At 41.5% G+C, this 20,094-nt stretch overlaps 1 protein-coding gene across 1 annotated transcript in view; it reads right to left on the bottom strand.

Moving 5' to 3' along the window:
- LOC115175385 (phosphatase and actin regulator 4B-like) overlaps positions 1-10,272 on the bottom strand; it is a 74,342-nt gene extending 64,070 nt beyond the window's left edge. The window contains 1 exon segment of the mRNA XM_029734623.1: positions 9,804-10,272. Coding sequence (XP_029590483.1) covers positions 9,804-9,820 — 17 coding nt within the window. The 5' untranslated portion in view covers positions 9,821-10,272.
- Between the last annotated feature and the right edge of the window lie 9,822 nt (positions 10,273-20,094).

Genomic DNA, 20,094 nt, shown 5'->3' with positions numbered 1-20,094 from the left:
GTGAACCTCCACCCGTAAATGGATTGATCTCTGACCTCAGCAGCGATAACAACCCTAATTATGCCATAAGTGGAAAAGCAGACAACAATGTTTTCCAAAATCAACCATCGGGTGCAGGCCTTGTAAAGGTTCTCTCCAGTCTAGCTCTGATGTCTTGCCATCCGAGATTGCCATCTGTCCAATACCGCAGTGCACAGCTGAAGCACGAGCAGGTAATGGTAGACATAAAGGGACAGGTGGAGAGAACCGGGAAACCAATGACCAAGGCAGACAAGGGAAAAATTCTGCTAGCTATGGAACTGCGTTCGAAAACTGAACAATTAAATGTAATTGCAAAAACGTATGACGATGAACAAGCACAAGCTCTTCAACAAAATCGTTTTCTACAGGAACAAAATCATAGGCTACAGGAACAACTCGATTTAGCCAAAACTAAATACGATGATGTCCACGCCAAACTAGATAAATCTGAAGAGTTATCTACAAACAGGAGCGCTCAACTTGACAACATGCATGCTGTTTTGTTGAATGTTACTCAAAATAACACGGTGCTCCTCAAAGCGCTGCAGACCAAAGACGATCAGTTAATGAACACAATGACAAAGTTGGATGATAAATCAGCAGAACTTATTGAAGTCGCTGACCAAATGAATGATGAGAGAACTCAGGTGATGAGGTTGGAAATATTGATTTCTAAGCAAGCAGAGGAAATCTCATCACTGAATCTCTCGCTCCGTACTCAAGACCTCTATCTGCAAACCATGACAGATAAGTTTGAGACCGAAAGGAGCAGGTGTGACACTCACGTGTCCAAAATCAGTACTCTAAGCGCTCAAGTGGACTCTGCAATGCAGCAGAATTCCACACTTAGGTACCATCTAGAGGAAATCCAGAATGGTCACGCTCTACAGCGCGACTTCCCTTCCAAGCAACAGGAGCCCTGTACTCACAGGAGTGAAGACAATAGGTTTCAGACATTGCCTCCCTCATGTGTCCCTCAGTCTTCTCCTCTTTGCCCTTCGGCACTGAGTTATATGGCGCCTCTTGGCCAACAACAACAAGGCTTGGCTTCCTCTCTTGGCCTTTCGGCCCCAATCTCTCCACAGGATGAAGCCAACCCTCTCCGCCCGCTTGGCGCGGAATACCTTGACAAACTCGTCAAGAATTTCCCCACCTTTGACCCCATTCCAGGTCAGCCAAACGATACTGAGACGTTCCTAGCTGACATAGAGGATGCGTTGGATGGCTACCCGAACGCTACGGGTTCTGACAGGGTTTACCTGTTGAAGCGAACGTCAAATAGACACGTGACAAGGTTCATTCGTCTACAACAGCAACACGTGCTAAATGACTACACTAAACTTGCCACAGCTTTGAAATTAGAATTCAGTGGTTCTGCGACTCGCAAACACGATAGCTAACTGGCTAACACCGTCAAACAAGCTCGGAACGAACACCCACAAGCTTACTATCATAGGCTTCGTTCAGCTTACTTTGGCCTACTCACAGAAACAGGAATGGAAGAGCTTTTACCATTCAAACAAATGTTTCTGTCGAACATGTATCCCACCTTCATTACCTACTTGGGCCCTGCCGCCCACGTTGGCTTGCCTATCTTACAACTCAGAGAGCTTGCAAGCACAGCTTTTGAGGCATCAAAAGTTCACAACGCTAAGAGCCCTGACCACTCAGTTTTGAAGTTTAACCAGGAGCACTCACTCCAGTTAGAGGGTGCATTATCAGGTATTGGAGCGTCGAGAGATGACGCACAACAACAGTTTCTACCACGAAACCATGATTCCAATGACCTCCGCGGTCGAAATAACTGTAAAGTACGTAGCCATCAACATGACTACCGCTACAATCGACCCGTTCGCTACGTTCCTGCACCCAACCCACAAAAAGTGTCAGAGCACAAGGGTAACAAAGGGTTGAAGGACGATCAAAACATAGACCAATGTTCTCCAGAACTCCCACTACGGGAAGAACTTAAGCGAGAACAATTTGAGAAAAGGGTAAAAGATAAGTCACAAGGACTAGACGGGGAATTACCGGACACCAGGTCCGCAGGAATTAACACCCATAGCAAGGACGTTAAAGTTCAAATTTCTCCCGCTCTCATTCAAGACCCTATCCAGGGCCCGCTTGATCAAGAAACAAGCCCCCGGGCTTTGTCTATAGACTCTGATACAAAAGTTGCGAAGATAAAGGTCAAACGCTTCATTAAAGCCAAGCCCACTCAAAATCGATAAAGTCAATCTGCTTCCATCTTGAACAGACATGGCACATCACGTCGTTGCGAACGACCACTCCACTTTGTGGGGAATATGTCCACTAACCACGAATCTAAACGGCCATACCTGGAAACAGTCCTGGAGGACTGCTTAGCTTGTCATGCGCTAATTGATTCGGGTGCGACAATATCACTGATCTGTCAAACATTGTTTGATGATCTCAAAAGGGCTTTGAAGCCAACTAAACGTTGGTTAAAAGTGGAACGATGCGACACTAAACTTCGAGGGGTCACTCAGACTACCTCGCCTCTCACATTGAGAGTCATGCTGAAACTACACTTCCAGGACGTATCGCTCGTTCACCCTGTGTATGTTACCAGCCTCGAAGCTGTAACCCTCCTACTTGGAGCAGACTTGATGGATCGGTTACTCCCATTGATGGATTGGAAAACCAACCAGGTATGGTCACAGGCCACAGTGCCTTCTCCACTGACCACACTGTCTTCCCCTAACGCTAGCTGCAACGCAGTCCTTCACGAGGGGTATCTGTCGAAAGCACCCCTTGGGAAAAAGACGTTTAGAAACCTCTTGGTACAAAATCCGATCCATGGAGATAGTACGATATCTCGACACATTCCATCAGCCAACCTGATTGACCATTCTTTTCATGATTTCGAGCCAGCTGCCTCTGTGAATAAGCAACTTCCCTCCTCCTTGCAGTCGTGCAATACGATAGTTGATATGAACTTCTCTTGCCCTTTGGACACTTCCGCAAGCACTGCGGCCGTCTCAGCAAGTAAAACATTGATGCACAGAGTATACTCTGCTTCCGATGATACACCTTCCGCTTTGTTGGGGACTGTCACCCCTTACAATGACACTAATGGCGTCAGTCCAGCAACTGACCCGATGACTCCCACTGGTGAAACACTTTGCAATATCACAGACCGATATCCTCGTCTCAGTTCGCAGGTAATGAAGAGGTTGCCACACGCGGACTGACATGGGACTGACATGCCTCGACAGCCACTGAGCGTTTTGAAGCACAAACACCAGGAGATTTGGTTGAAAGGTTACAGCCATTCTCATAACAACGCGGCCGCTGACAACTCGTACATAGGGTCCGACCTTTTCATTTGCGCATCGGACACCAACACCACCCGCTGGTGGGGGGGTCCCGAGGCACAAAGGGGGGGAATAGTAGCCCAGACCCATGATGAGCCTCATCGAGGCCGGTGGGGGGGTCAAGACTACGGACAACACCGTACGAGGCCGCCAGAGCATAAATCAAATCTAGTTGTAAACTCTCCTATGAGAACAGTGAGGAGCAGACAGGCCCCTAGACGGGGATTATCTTAGAACACATCTAAGATAGTACTGAGGTGTACCACACTGGTCGTAAAGGAAGTCCAGTGGACTTGTCCACCTCCAAAACAAATGGCATCAGTAATCATTCTTTGCCATGTGTAGGTTCAACTACAATACAACTAGTAAAATGCTCCAATCATGTGTTCCGGTAGATAATATTTCAGAATAAATCGGTAGGATAACTGGTCCCCTTGAGTACCAGTACCAATACTAGCAACAGTCAGTCCCGCTACAATCAATAAGAAGATTAGTAACCTCACAAGTTAAATTGCGATTGATAATAGCGACATAGGAGTCACTCAGAGTGCAAAACGTGGAGGGGAATCTCCAGTGCACTCTTCCAATGGTTAACACACATGCCACTAATAAATAGGACCCTCCATTCAGGAGAAATTATTAGAAGTCATGAACCATGATCACACCACGTATGACTGGTCCAATACTTAAAGAGTACTTCCGTCGTGAGGTTAGCTCCTCCGTGGATAACATAGCTATGAAATAGACTTCATACCTATCGCCACTACAAAAGTGGAAGAAACAGTGACTTGTAGAAAAACTACTACAGACTCCCTTGACACCAATTCTGACTGACCTCCAGGCATTGACCTGAAAATTACCTGACTACGTCAGACTCATTCTGAACAAGTTGTAATCTGCCCGGATACTTGGTTTTCTTCCCTTGACATGCGCGCTTGTGTAAGCAGAAGCGCACATGCACAACGGAACATCCAATTAGGATCTATGCTAGGACCACTTAAGGGCCCAAGCAATATACCAGCCTTAGTAAAGGTGAACATTTACTTCTAGGCCTTTGACTCTACAGCACTCACCAGTTTTCTTCCCAGAAGTCCATAGGTCATCCCTGTAGACTGCCCAAAACTAGTGCATTACAGCTGTAGACTTATCATATAGTTATCAACTTAGGATAGCGCCTAAGCAACACACCAAGTAGGAAAACCCTAGATATGGCATTAGAGACAATGCCATGATAATCATTTTGCCAGAACATTGGACTTATATAGAATACAGTCCAATTAGATGATTTTTTTTTTTTGTGTGAGAACTATATTTTGTATATTTTTGTTTTGTTTATGCTTTCAGTCCTTTTCGGTTCAGTTTCTTTGACACATAGGAAGTGATAGAGCCATAAACAAAGTCCCCATACAACCATCACTTAGTGCCACAACGCCGCTCATTGGGGAATGAATGTAATCATATATATTTCATGAGTGTGTGTGCGTTGTTAACATCTGCCTAAGTTACTGCCCAGATCTTCCAGTCTGGACGACGGGTCCGGAACGGCGACCCCAAATCAGGACACCCATAACATATCCTTGTGGCGGCATGCCCGCTGTCAGAGAGACTACCAAGGTAAACCACCAGAGGGGGGGACCGCAACGGCGATCAACAACCAGGACATCCCCTGGCCCTCCCTGGGGTACTTTACAGCTTCCAGGGAACCTACCAAGGTACGCCACTAGAGGAGACCGCATCGGCGATCACCAACCGGACCTCAACTGCCCATCCTTGTGGTGGACGGCTCCGCTTTCAGAGAGCCTACCAAGTTCAACCACCAGAGAGGACTGCAACGATGATCTACCAATGGGACATCACGTGGTCATGATTTTATGTTGATTTGTAACTTGCAGGATAAACAAGATCCAAACCACCAGGGGGGGTATGTCATGACGTTGGCCTCTTTGGGTACAGGAAGGACAGTTGACCCCCTCCCCTTTGTACCATCACCCAACCTACCTTCCCCCCCAACCCAGGGTTGTAAAAATTCCAAGAGGAGAATCTACTACAACATGTTTCATAGAGAGACAAAGGAAATTCTTCCAACTCATAGAATTGGAGAACCTAGCGACATGTGTGTTCTGGAGAAGATATGGAAGATTGATGAAGACTCCAGCTACGAACTGATCCGCTTGGTACAATTTTGTGATACTCAGAAGAGACAATATAGCCATATTACCCTAAAACGATCTACATGATAGCCTCAGCGATGAGACTGAATCCACATGGGTGTATACAATGTATTATTAAGGATAAAGCTATTTGTAATACATTGAGATGCTATGTACTGATGTTAATGTGATAGAATTATATTTCTGTAACCAAGTCTAGCTCAGTCATAGGCACGCCCCCAGGGACACATACAGGACCAGGCGTCATTTGACAAGCCTGTTCTCTGGGTACTATAAAAGACCCCCTGATTTACATTTCTACAGACCAGGCCTACACTCCATTGCGAGTTGGCTCATAGGTTTGACCAGCCTAGTATTCTACTGAAAGTGAACCATACCACGTGGTTAACTTTTAGACTATCGATATCGACAGAATAAGAACAAGTCTTTGATATTAATTATTAGTCTGCAGCTAAGTAAATTATATCATCGAACGCGAAGACCAACCACATCCATTCTATGACGACATTCATGAATGTCGCTCTGACAGATCCATTCTAACCGAAAGTGAGAGAGAGAGAACGCTGACAAACTCTCCATCAGAACAAAACTCTCCAACAAGAATCCCGACGACACATGAGCGTAAATATATATTGATTGCAAAGGTTCCCGAATGAGTGAGCCTTCAATTGTCAATTGTTAATATTAATGAACTCTGTGTAACTTCTCAGCTTACCGTTTTATGACCCATTGTCTAACAGACCAGCCATGCTTGTTAGCCAGTAGGGCACATTACTATGCCAATCCTTGGTGACGATAATTGCTGTTTGTATGTTTTCTGTTAATTACTTAGTGTAGTAAATAAATGATTTTAAGACAATTGATGTATGGATGATTTTAGTAAAGACTGGGTTCGTGCAGATAACCAAGAATTACAACTTTCATGATGAGACTGAAACAACATACGGGTTAAGATTGACTGCTATCGATGTAAAATATTACTAAGTATTTTAAGAGTTTATTCAGAGGATAACAGCTCTATAAACGTTCTTCTGTGGTGCCCCGACTTTCTAGTTAATTACATTTACATGATTAGCTTAATCAGGTAATATCAATTACAGAGAAATAATTTTATAAGTTAGCATGTCATATCACTTAATCCAGCATAGCCAAAGACACGACACTATTTTATTGTATTTTTTCATACTGTATTACCACAGTTTGTGGTTTCTTTGGTATTACTGCATGCTGACTGTCCAGCATTAAGAGAACCACAAGTAACTCCATTCAACATAGCCTAACTACAAAAACACTGGCACCTACCTCACACAGACTGCTCTGCTCAAAGACAAACAATGTGCCAATGTTTAGCGAATAAAATTATGACAATTTAAATATTCATACATAAACATTCCATGAAAATGTATCCTCCATCAAATGTCCCATTCAGTTTTTGTACCGTAACAATCTATTCTCATCAGTATTTTGTGGCACATCCCATGGTATTTAGGCATAGACTTAGCCAGCAGATCCGACCCGTTTGCTTACTGTACTAGGTCTAGGGTCTGAGACTTCCTATGTAGATTAAGACACTGCGGAGCTGGCGCGAGATATGACTCGGAAAACGCACCTCAATCAGTCATTAAGGTCACCTCAATCAGTCATTAATTACTTTTACTCAAGTATGACAATTGGGTACTTTTCCCACCACTGGTTAGGCACTACAGTTTAGGTTTAAGCACGAATACCGAATATCTAGCCTAAAATAATGAAAGAAAAACCTCAATGTAGCCTATGCTTGCTCTAAATATTAACATGCATCGCTTGTGTTACATTTTTGGAACCATAAGGAATGCATCTTTCATATCAGCGAGGATTCATTTTCAGAAAACAAATTTTTAAATTACTACACACCTTTTATAGGGTTAGTGTTCCCACAAGGCCATATTGCCATGTTACATTGTTTGTTTACGGAAGGCAGACAGAAGACATAGTGCTAATTATTTATTTTGCGTGCTCCGAACACCTGTGTGTAAGCATAACTGGGGAGGAAGTGTAGTTTGTCAACTGGTGGCGCACACAGCTTGTGGATCTGTGAAAAACTGCTACTACAGTAAGTGTATATTTTTATTTGAAAGATTCTCTCTCACTGATATGAAATATAAGCGGCATATCAGCATATGTTTTGAAAACCGGCTTGAAAGTGATGAGTGACTTTTCTAAACGTTAAAACACAGCCTCGGAATTGTAGTTCACATGCAAACTGTATGTGTAGACAGCTTGACAGAAATGGTAGCAGAAGGTGAATGCTGAACTTTTGTAGCACACATATCCAGATGATGCCATTTTGCTCAATAACACTGTCGGTGTGATCTACGTGTAAGCAAGCGCTAGCATAAGCTATCCTACAGCTGAGCCATGATGATACAGGAGCGAGTAGTATCCATATTAGGCTATCATGTCTCCATATTCGCTCTAGCACAGAGACATAAATCATGCATAAACAAGCTAACTTGAGGTCACAAGTTAATATTCCTCTCTCGATTTGCAAAACCAAATAGACAATGACCCATTAGTTTATCTTGCTCTGTTTGGATACATATTTTGGTTACAAACATTATTATAATATTTATATATTATACAACACTGTGACAGAGAATATGTCTATCGCGCCAGTATTTCAATGAACACGTGGCATTAAGAACACTTATGGATGGGGGAGGGGAATGTAACATGCAGTACATTTCCAAACACAGCATTTATTTTATTTAACTAGGCAAGTCAGTTAAGAACACATTCTTATTTACAATGAAGGCCTAAGAACAGGGGCCTAGGAACTGCCTTATTTAGGAGCAGAACGACAGACTTTTGCCTTGGGGATTCGATCTAGCAACCTTTCGGTTACTGGCACAACGCTCTAACCACTAGGCCTGCCGCCCTAGAGTATCCTAATTATGGCAGTAGGCAGATTATGCAATAGTCATGTAAACACCCTACTCTGTTTATCTTAATCTGTCTAAAGTCAAAATCGAAGTAAGCATGCATCGATTAAAACACCTGGTTTTCTGAGAAATCTTTCGAATTATTGGGACATGTAACACCTTAATTGGCGTTCCAGTGGTGTATTTGATCTGCGCATGTGCTAGCATCAGCCTAGCGAGCCTCCCTCTTTGGCACGAGTTCTGAATAACTGAATGTATGCGTTTTAGAAGTACTTTTCGCATACAAACTTTATGTCCGAAATCAGAATCAAATATGCTTCCCAAAAATAATATGTTCGATGTGGTAGATCGTTTTTTCGATTGGCGATTTTCTGCATGTATTAGTGCCGTCTAGAAGACTGACTTCAGATGCGTCCATGTAAACAGGATTAGGAAAATCGTTATTCTTGCAAAGTATATAAACGTTTTAATCGAACTATATTACGTGAATCTGATCATCCATGTAAACGTACTCATTGTTGCGGTTGGGTGGAATTGTCACAATGCAACACTGAAGCAACGTTAACACTGTTGGTGATAATGCATGAAAGATTAGCGGTTTGCTGCAGCGCAACATGTAAAGGCCACAATTCTCCTGCGGAACAGGTAAACCATCAAATGAGTGTTCAATAAAATGCATAGTCTATTCGTAGACTTAGTTTAGCCTATTGTGCATAACAAAGAAAGCCGCAACAACATTTCTAACTGTTACTTATGGCTGAACAGTGGGCAAATCAAACAAATGATGGACCTTAGGAAACCATCCGCATAGATAGCTATAGCGGCTGTTTTCAAACTAATTTAAGTAGCCTACTTAGCAACTGGCTATTTCGTCAACTGTAGCCTATCATATTATTGCCAAAAAAACGAATTGAATAGACTATGCAGTTGTAGTCAACCCACAGGGATGAAGAATAGTCACCACATATCTAAAAATCAAACCGCAGCCTGTAGCTCACCTCTTTATTATAGGAAAAAGAGGCTTGCTAATTGCTACCCAGTGTAACATCACCACTCCATCCCACTGATAACATCTAGAGAGCATCATCACGCGCATCTATTGTGCTTGAACGCCAACAGAGCATCAATAGAGATCAAGGTGGACAATACACCGTTACTGATTTAAGCAGTAAAAACAAAATAAATATGTACAAAAACTAATAAAAAATTACATTTGGAAAAAAGTTGTTACAAATCTATATTTTCAATGGCAGTGTCTTAGTGATTGCCAAGTTAAAACCACGTTCATTGTGTTTTGCAGGAAATTATTCCATCTCTGTTTACTCTACCATGTTACTTCAGACCTCACATACCTTCTCTCCTGACTCATGAATTGCCCTCCTCTTGTTTGAAAATCGGTTACAATCGATTTAATATAGCTAGGCTACTCAGCCATTTCCTCATCACTTTTTCCCAGGCCCCCATCGAAACTTTTTTTTTTGCCGGAATGACCGGAAACAACCTTGATGGCATTTTGGTAGTAGTAGTTCTTGTGTAAAACCGCAGCCAGGGCATCTCAATGGCCTACTATGGATGGTAGTCGCAAATCGAATCTGCCTTCGGATTAAAAAGACTTCAATACCCAGCAAGCATTGTAAGGAAAACAGTCCAAGCGCACTGTTATAACTGTTTTCGTAATCTAAAATCATTATGATGTTCCTCAATGAAATAATGCATTACAGCTGACTGTTACAAGACAGTATTCTTTGTTTCAATGTCAGTGATGTTTAATTCAATACCTTCATATTTTTATCATCACAAAATACCATAATGATATGCTGGTAACTGGTCTCATAAGCTTTCAGTGCAATTTAAGCACAAATGGAGCATGGACAAGTCTAAAGAGAAATGTGTTTTAAGATCTTTTGATGAATCAAGCTTGAAATCTTTTTTTTTAGCAAAAGACAAAGCTCTCGAACTACTGCACTCTTATGGGGGGAAAAGGGGGCTAACTAGAACCATAAGATGTTCTATGACTGTACATGTAGGATAACACTTTTTTGGTTCCAGATAGAACCCTTTTTGGCCTGGGTAGAGCCCTTTTTGGTACCAGGTAGAACCTTCTCACCAATAGGAACTAAACGTGTTCTACCTGGAACCAAAAAAGGATTCTCCTACAGGGACAACTGCAGAACCTGCTTTGAGCCTTTTTTCTAGGAGTGTGCAGGTGTAGGCATAAGTCTTACTTTTTGTCGAACAATTGTATTCTTGTTTTATATGTAACAAATATACAGAATGTGACATATCAACTGTAATAGCCTAATTGTTGCCATGAATAGAACAAATATATATTAAGTCAGTTTATCATATTGAAGGTCATTTTTAGATTGAAGGTACATTGGATTGAATCAGACAAAGTAGGCTACAGAATAGCTAAAGCCTGTAAACTCTCTGCAAGTTTCATCTTCAATTTACATTGGACATACAGCCTCATCTAGTGGCTGAATGGTAGTAAATTGTTTACTGCCTCCTGAACATGCTGCTTATTTTCTTGATGTTGTAGTCATACTCTAGGAATGATCTTGTGGCATGTGATGTGAAGGGAAGGCAGGAAGGACTAACAGAGTATGAAACAAAGCGTTGGATCAGCTGGAAACTGCGGCAGAACAAATACACTAGTGTTTTTATTGACCATAATAGATTTCAGAGGGAATAACCTTTGGTATAACAGAACTCATCATTTTCCATAATCACAATTTAATGTATATATATTTTTTGCCTAAATGCCATGTTTCTTATTGGAAGGTTTATGGTAGGGCACTGAATTGAAAACAGATCATACGTGAACATGTTTTTCCTTTGGTTAAAAATACATTATTGATTTTTGTTTAACAAAGGAATGCAATGATGACTACTGAAAACAAATATTTTAACCTTTACCACATGCACATCTGATCAAATTTACTACTCCGTTGGTACTCTCTAATAGGTTCTCCACAGCTAGAACTGAATGGAGGACGTTGTTTTGAATACGTATTCTAGTATTTTGAAACCTGTTATGCACTTGACTAAATCATTGCCCGATCATGTGTCAACAACTTTTCCATGTAACTTCCTCAAGGAAGAAGCGTTTTTAAGTCTATACATCTGATTCCAGCTTGATGGTTGTTCTTAGATTGAGACATTATAAAGTAATCAGGCATTGGACAGTATTACACCTCCTTAGATATGAGCATGTGCCCTTTGCTCTGATAACATTGCCATGCCTCTCTCTGCCTAACAACAACAACAGCAACATTAAGGTATAGTAGAGTTAGGCTCACTACTGTATTTCTTATTTCTTCAGAACTGTGTCTGTCTGAGGTGTTGATGGAACACTGCAGCCAGATGTTTTGTCCAACGTAACAAAACATGATCTGGTTCCCTGGTGTTAGAAAAACATCAGAACATAGTGAAGGCCAGAGACAGATATGTGTTGTGTTAGGTTGTTTCAGGTGTTCTTGTGCTGTATCAGGTTGCTTTTGCATGTTATGAGACATTATTTCTTCCAGTGGTCCTCCTACATACTTGCACCAATAATAGTATGCAGCGGTTAGAATGGATTAGGCCATAATCTAGGCAGGAATGGCTATGTTCGGGGACCAGGCCAGCTGCAAAGGATTTGATCACTGGCTGCAGCTGGATAGCAGGACAACCAGGGCTTGCTCCAGGCATTAGCAGCATAGGCGGTCGCCTAGAGCCCCCAGGCTCTAGGGGTCCCCTGACCCAAAAATATATATATATTTTTTTAGGAACTCAGTCGGAGTCTCAACTTATTCTTTATATTTAGAATAGAGAATACACAAGGTACAATTTCAAAATGTGGATGTGCATCAACAGTATGTCTCTTGTTATGTCAGTCACTGACAGTCACTCAATTAGCCATGTCAGCTAACAATGTTTTGATAGATAAGGTAATCTAGCCATCTATCTACTGTAAACTTTTAGTAATCATGTCCGAATACCGACCTGGCATGCAGGGCCAAATAGTGTCCATTTGCCAAAAAGTGTGTGTCCCCCTCGCCCCTGTAGGGCTGTTGCTAGAACTTGCAAAATTATGACCGGCCTACGTAATTAACCAAAGCGTCCGTTGCTATGCTGGTCACTTGGCTCTATTTTACCTTGTAGCAGTCGCGGAGGATGGAGGACCCGGGCAGTTCTAGTTCTATTTCACCTCCTAAACGCTCGCTTGGTCCGCATTAATTTATTACCTCAGAATCACTCTCCAAGGACTACCATATATTTGTCTTTATATAAGAAAATATTGTTAAATAGGAATAAAGAATTCAAGCTCTTTTTAGGTTGATTTTAGATTGACATTGTTAGATACTTATTTACCTCAGCCTGCATAGCCAGCTAGCTAGCTAGCCAGACAGTTTTATTTAGCTAACATTAGCTAGCTAGCAAACTAATTGTAGCTTTCTGTTTGTATGTAGCTTGCACTTTAATGGCATCCCTCGAGGAGATTTTATTTAGCTAACATTAGCTAGCTAGCAAACTAATTGTAGCTTTCTGTTTGTATGTAGCTTGCACTTTAATGGCAACCCTCGAGGAGATTTTATTTTATCTTTCCAACCAGGTGAAGTACCATGAAGACACCACTGATCTCGACAAGAGGTGTACCATTCCTAAGGGGGCAGAGAATATCACAATTCAGGTTAACTTTAAGTAGTTACCTACTATTATATCACTGGAAGGATTTATTGTACAACCAATTTTCAAAACTTAGCCATCTAGGGTCTCCACAGAGATAGGTTTTATTGCACCGAATTGCTGGAACAAAATTCAAAATACATTTAATCTTGATGTTCTGGTTCCATTTGGGCATTTTAAATATTGATTGTGGACTCATTTGTGGAGGAATGTAAGTTTGTTCTGGGTGATTTGTGACGTTTTATTTGTGTTTTTGTATTTTAATGTGTATATGTTTGGGTATAATGTGAATATTTATTTATATTGTATATACTGGGCACATTTGTAAAAAAGACCTAGGTCTCAATATGTTTTCTAAAATAAAGGTTAAATAAGAAAATATAAATCAAATAAAAAGTTGGTAATTTACAGTACCAGTCAAAAGTTTGGACGCACCTACTCATTCCAGGGTTTTTCTTTATTTTTACCATTTTCTACATTGTAGAATAATAGTGAAGACATCAAAACTATGAAATAACACATATGTAATCATGTAGTAACCAAAAAAGTGTTAAACAAATCAAAATCTATTTATATTTGAGATTCTTCAAAGTATCCACCCTTTGCCTTGATGACAGCTTTGCACACTTGGTATTCTCTCAACCAGCTTCATGAGGTAGTCACATGGAATGCATTTCCATTAACAGGTGTCCCTTGTTAAAAGTTAATTTGTGGAATGTCTTTCCTTCTTAATGCATTTGAACCAATCAGTTGTGTTGTGACAAGGTAGGGGTGGTATACAGAAGATAGCCCTATTTGGTAAAAGACAAACTCCAAGTTATGGCAAGAACAGCTCAAATAAGCAGTGGTAGAAGGATAGTGGTAGGTACATTTAATCTGTGCTGCCTTCAAAACAAATCACTCAGCCTGTTTTTATTTATAGGCTGTTTTCAACTTGTCAATTTCAAATTATTTTCAAGCAAGTTTATTTTCTAAGAACAGTTTGAATTGAGGTGTGTTCCGCCTCATTCATTCACATAAAAGTAGTCATTTTTACTTTTGTGGACCGATAATCTTTAGGGACATTAATGACCCGGACAAAATTCCCCAAACACTTCCCAATTGTTTGTGCAGTTCAAGTCTGCAGACATTTGCTCATGTCCCGTCCTGCAGACACGTGTTCACATTTTCCGTCTGTTGCCTGCATCGCAGTCATAGTTGTTTTCGTTACCAATAGTAACTTTGGAAATGTGTGCGTTTCTATCAAAGTAAGTGCCTTATTACGTTATAATAGTTTCTGCATGTCGTGTTACGTTGTTTCTACTGTAGCATAACATTTTTGTGTATATTCCTTATAACCGCGGACACGCAAGGTAACGTTACTCACTTCATAACCTTTTATGGTGTTATATTCAATCGTGCTTATGTAGCTAGCTACATTCTTCTATTAGCTCTATAAAACAATGCTAATTGCGTCAGAGAAGTATTGGCTTGTTGTATTTTGAAGCTACTCTGGAAAAATTGAAAAATATCTTCTTATACCACTTGGTTGTTTTCTGAGTGCATTCCACAAAGCTGTTTATCATGTCCGCCATATCCACTGCCCCCATTTTGAGGTTTTAGTCAAGCATGCAGTCTGGTTTGATTTTTCTCTCTCCCGTCAGGTGGTCCACCTTCCCTGTGGCCGACATGGTTGCTGTATGGACAGTGGAGAGGACATGGATGTCTCGTTTGTCATGCCACTTGTCACTGCCAGCTGTTGACATTTCTTATTTTGTATAACGGGTCATTTAGGATGGCAGTAGCATTGTTAATAAAATGCAGTCATCGCAGCAGAACTAGGAAGCAGTCTTTGGAAAAGAGGGTCGCAAAGAAGGGAGTTGCAAAGAAGGGAGTTGCAAACATAGGATCTGTGCTCCAGTATTCTCTTAGGGAGTTCTTCTTTACTATCCCCATGAGAAGGACTGTATACATTTCTCTAATTGTGGTTGTCCCCCCACTCCTGGCTGCTCTCTCTTCTCCTGTAGCTCCAAGGCATTGGTCTCTGCTATGTTTCCCACCAGCTCCTCTGTCAGAAACAACTTGAAGCACTCTGCCTCAGATGGAAATGGCAAGGGGCTTTCCACTCCAGACTGGGACTCATCAAAGCAAACAGCAGGGCCAGGAGGGGTGAAATGGCTGGCAGCCTTCCAGCTACCACAGAACTCCTGTACTTCATCCACTGTCGGTCTGCCGCCATCACCACCAGCATCTTCAAAGGGAACTGGGACTTTGTCAATGGACAAGGGGTCCTCAGATTCAGGGTTCTCAATGGCTGGGGGCAGCTCCTCACTGTCACTGTCAGAATCTGATTCCTGACTTTCAGACTCATTGTCAGTATTGTTTTAAATCTCCAGAAGTTGACTCCTTTTGAATGTCGCATTCTGACCAGTAAAGGGGTTATTTGTTATTGTAGTTTGGTCAGGACGTGGCAGGGGGGTATTTGTTTTATGTGGTTCGGGGTTTGTTAGTATATGTGTTTATGTAGAGGGGTGTTTGGTTAGAGTATTCCGGGGTTTTTGGGTTATGTTCTTTATTTCGTATTTCTATGTTCTGTCTATGTTGTGTATTTCTTTGTTGGCCTGGTATGGCTCTCAATCAGGAACAGCTGTACATCGTTGTTGCTGATTGAGAGTCATACTTAGGTAGCCTGTTTTCACCTGTCCCTTTGTGGGAAGTTGTGGTTGCATAGTTGTGTGTTTAGCCTGCAATCCTGTTCGTTCGATCGTTTTCTTGTTTTGTTTGTTTGTTTGTTTGTTACGTGTTCAATAAAAGTCATTATGAGCACTCAACCCGCTGCGTCTTGGTCCACTACGTACGACGACTGTTACATTGAAAGACATTGCTGATGCTACAGCTTAGCTCGCTAGCCACATACATAAACAACAACACTGAATGGCTGAGAGTGAAAGGTTACGTGGTTGACTGCCTGCACGCAACATTTGTATCAATAACTCACTATCAGAAAATGTTTTGTGTGGTAAATTATTGATATATTTATTCACGTTTTTCAATGAACAGTGATAAATCATGCATTCTGATTCTTGCATAGATTGTAATGGGCACATAGTATGTGTTTAAAACGTTTTTGAAGGTTGTACTGATTATGATGAGCTAAGCTAAATCCAGCTATGTGTGGAGCCATGTTTGTTGACATACAATGCATTCTGGGTTTCACGTAATCGTCTGTCAGACAAAAGATGCTATAACAAAATGAGGTGAGTAAGGGTTCACTCATTTTTTGAGAACATCAGGAAATGAATGGTGGGATGTGAATGATGGTAGACGACACACCCCTTCAACATGCATACTATAAACAGACCAAACTCATCTTGTCTTCTATTATCTTTGGTTTCTGAGGGAAAAAAGCATGGCTGCGCGCTGAAACTGATCATCGACGGATTACTTTCGATTTCTAGATAATTTTTTACTCATTTATTTTTATCAATGGTGAGCTCACCCGTGATGTGATTAATAATACATAGTAATTGCTATTAGCTAAATCATATTGTAGTGTATGTCAGCTGAGAGTTAGCGAATATGACTGCTTGTGTTCAGTTAGTGCTAGGACAAATGTAGGCTACATTTTTACGGTTTGGATGATTGTGTTATGCTGTAGATACTTCTGTAAATATCTGAACATTGCATCCAAAAATAAACTGCTCACATTCTGGACATAACTTTGTAAGGACTGTGTTTGTGTAAATAGTTTCTGAAAAAAGGATGGCCAGCTCAAAAGCTGATTGCTGCGTCATTCGAACCTGGCCGTTCTAAATAAGCATTCTAAATAAGCGTTCTAATCACACGGGTGTGATCGTACGCTTCAGGGACCACTGTAGAATGGTACGTGTGAAAGGGTTAAGACATGAAGGTCAGTCAATACGGAAAATGTCAAGAACTTTGAACGTTTCTTCAAGTGTAGTCGCAAAAACCGTCAAGTGCTATGATGAAACTGGCCCTCACAAGGACCGCCACAGAGTTACCCAGAGTTACCTCTGCTGCAGAGGATAACTTCATTTTCAGCCCAAATAAATGCTTCACAGAGTTCAAGTAACTGTAAGGACAGACGCTGGGAGACGAGAAGCAAGTACAGGGAGTGAATATCTAATGAATAAACAGACAGGAAACAAAACACGAACGGCGTCTGGACAAGGGACACAATGTCACGTCCTGACCAGTATTAGGGATTATTTGTAATTGTAGTTTGGTCAGGACGTGGCAGAGGGTATTTTGTTTATGTGGTTCGGGGGGGGGGGTGGTTTATTTAGTAGGGTGTTTGGTTTGTTAGTTCCGGGTTTTGGGGTTATGTTCTGTGTTAGTATTTCTATGTTCTTTCTGGTTAGTTGTATATCTATGTCTAGTTAATTGGGGTTGGACTCTCAATTGCAGGCAGGTGTTTTCTAGTTGCCTCTGATTGAGAGTCCTATATATGGGTATGTGTTTGGTTTAGTGTTTGTGGGAGATTGTTTCTTGTTTTGCTGTGTGTGCCTGACAAGACTGTCTAGTTCGCTTGTGTTTTTGTATACGTGTTTATTTTGGTTTTTCCTTCTTTGTCCGTAATAAAGAAGATGAGTATGCATAACCCTGCTGCGTATTGGTCCACTTTCTCAGACGATGATTTCTCTGTTTCGTCTGACGACGAAGAACGTGATACACAACGACATTAATGCTGACTCGGGAAAGAAACTGAGGAAGTGACAGATATAGGGGAGGTAATTAATAACGTGATGGAGTCCAGGTGAGTCCGATGAAGCTCTGATGCGCGTAACGATGGTGACAGGTGTACGTAATGATAAGCAGCCTGGCGACCTCGAGCGCCAGAGAGGGGGACCGGGAGCAGACGTGACAGTAACAGACACATATCAACATCAACTGTTCAGAGGAGACTGCGTGAATCAGGCCTTCACAGTCGGATTGCTGCAAAGAAACCACTACTAAAGGACACCAATAAGAAGAAGAGACTTGCTTGGGCCAAGAAACATGAGCAATTGACATTAGACCTGTGGAAATCTGTCCTTTGGTCTGATGAGTCCAAATTTTTGGTTTTTGGTTCCAACTGCTGTGTCTTTGAGAGACAGCAGTAGATGAACGGATAATCTCCACATCTGTGGTTCCCACCGTGAAGCATGTAGGAGGAGGTGTGATGGTGCTTTGCTGGTGACACTGTGATTTATTTAGAATTCAAGGCACACTTAACCAGCATGGCTACCACAGCATTCTGCAGCGATACGCCATCCCATCTGCTTTGCGCTTAGTGGGACTATCATTTGTTTTTCAACAGGACAATTACCAATCACACCTCCAGGCTGTGTAAGGGCTATTTGACCAAGAAGGAGAGTGATGGAGTTCTGCATCAGATGACCTGGCATCCACAATCACCCGACCTCACCCCAATTGAGATGGTTGTGGATGAGTTGGACCGCAGAGTGAAGGAAAAGCAGCCAACAAGTGCTCAGCATATGTGGGAACTCCTTCAAAAATCTTAAAGAACATTCCAGGTGAAGCTGGTTGAGAGAATGTCAAGAGTTTGCAAAGCTGTCATCAAGGCAAAGGGTGGCTACTCTGAAGAATCTAAAATCAAAAATTTATTTTGATTTGTAAAACATTTTTTGGGTTACTACATGATTCCATATGTGTTATTTCATAGTTCTGATGTTTTCACTATTATTCTACAATGTAGAAAATAGTAAAAATACAGAAAAACCCTTGAATGAGTAGGTGTGTCCAAACTTTGACTGGTACTGTACATGTTGCCGGCCGTCCAGCAGCAGAAAGGAGGCACAGATTGTGGGCTGTTTGCTATTGGAAACGGTCTTACTCTCTGCAGAGGTGAGGAACACTCCGTTGCATCAATATATCCACATAATTTTCCTGCCTCATGATGCCATCTATTTTGTGAAGTACACCAGACCCTCCTGCAGCAAAGCACCCCCCACAACATGATGCTGCCACCCCCGTGCTTCACGATTGGGATGGTGTTCTTCGGCTTGTAAGCCTCCCCCTTTTTCCTGCCTTCATAACGATGGTCATTATGGCCAAACAGTTCTATTTTTGTTTCATCAGACCAGAGGACATTTCTCCAAAAAGTACGATCTTTGTCCCCATGTGCAGTTGCAAACCGTAGTCTGGCTTTTTTATGGCAGTTTTGGAGCAGTGGCTTCTTCCTTGCTGAGCGGCCTTTCAGGTTATGTCAATATAGGACTCGTTTTACTGTGGATATAGATACTTTTGTACCTGTTTCCTCCAGCATCTTCACAAGGTCCTTTGCAGTTGTTCTGGGATTGATTTGCACTTTTCGCACCAAAATACATTCATCTCTAGGAGACAGAACGCATCTCCTTCTTGAGCAGTATGATGGCTGCGTGGTCCCATGGTGTTTATATTTGCGTACTATTGTTTGTACAGATGAACGTGGTACCTTCAGGCGTTTGGAAATTGCTTCCAAAGATGAACCAGACTTGTGGAGGTCTACAATTTGTTTTCTGAGGTCTTGGCTGATTTCTTTTGATTTTCCCATGACGTCAAGCAAAGAGGCACTGAGTTTGAAGGTAGGCCTTGAAATACATCCACAGGTACACCTCCAATTGACTCAAATGATGTCAATTAGCCTATCAGAAGCTTCTAAAGCCATGACATCATTTTCTGGAATTTTCCAAGCTGTTTAAAGGCACAGTCAACTTAGTGTATGTAAACTTCTGACCCACTGGAATTGTGATACAGTGAATTATAAGTTCAATAATCTGTCTAAACAATTGTTGGAAAAATGACTTGTGTCATGCACAAAGTAAATGTCCTAACCGACTTGCCAAAACTATAGTTTGTTAACAAGAAATTTGTGGAGTGGTTGAAAAATGTGTTTTAATGACTCCAACCTAAGTGTATGTAAACTTCCAATTTCAACTGTATATAGCACAGGTAACTGTCTTGTATTGTAAGTAATGTTTTCAAGCATGT

This window comes from Salmo trutta, chromosome 3, assembly GCF_901001165.1.
Source record: "Salmo trutta chromosome 3, fSalTru1.1, whole genome shotgun sequence".
Taxonomy (NCBI): domain Eukaryota; kingdom Metazoa; phylum Chordata; class Actinopteri; order Salmoniformes; family Salmonidae; genus Salmo; species Salmo trutta.
Note: the sequence above shows the minus strand (reverse complement) of the source record. Positions and strands in the feature narration are given on the sequence as shown.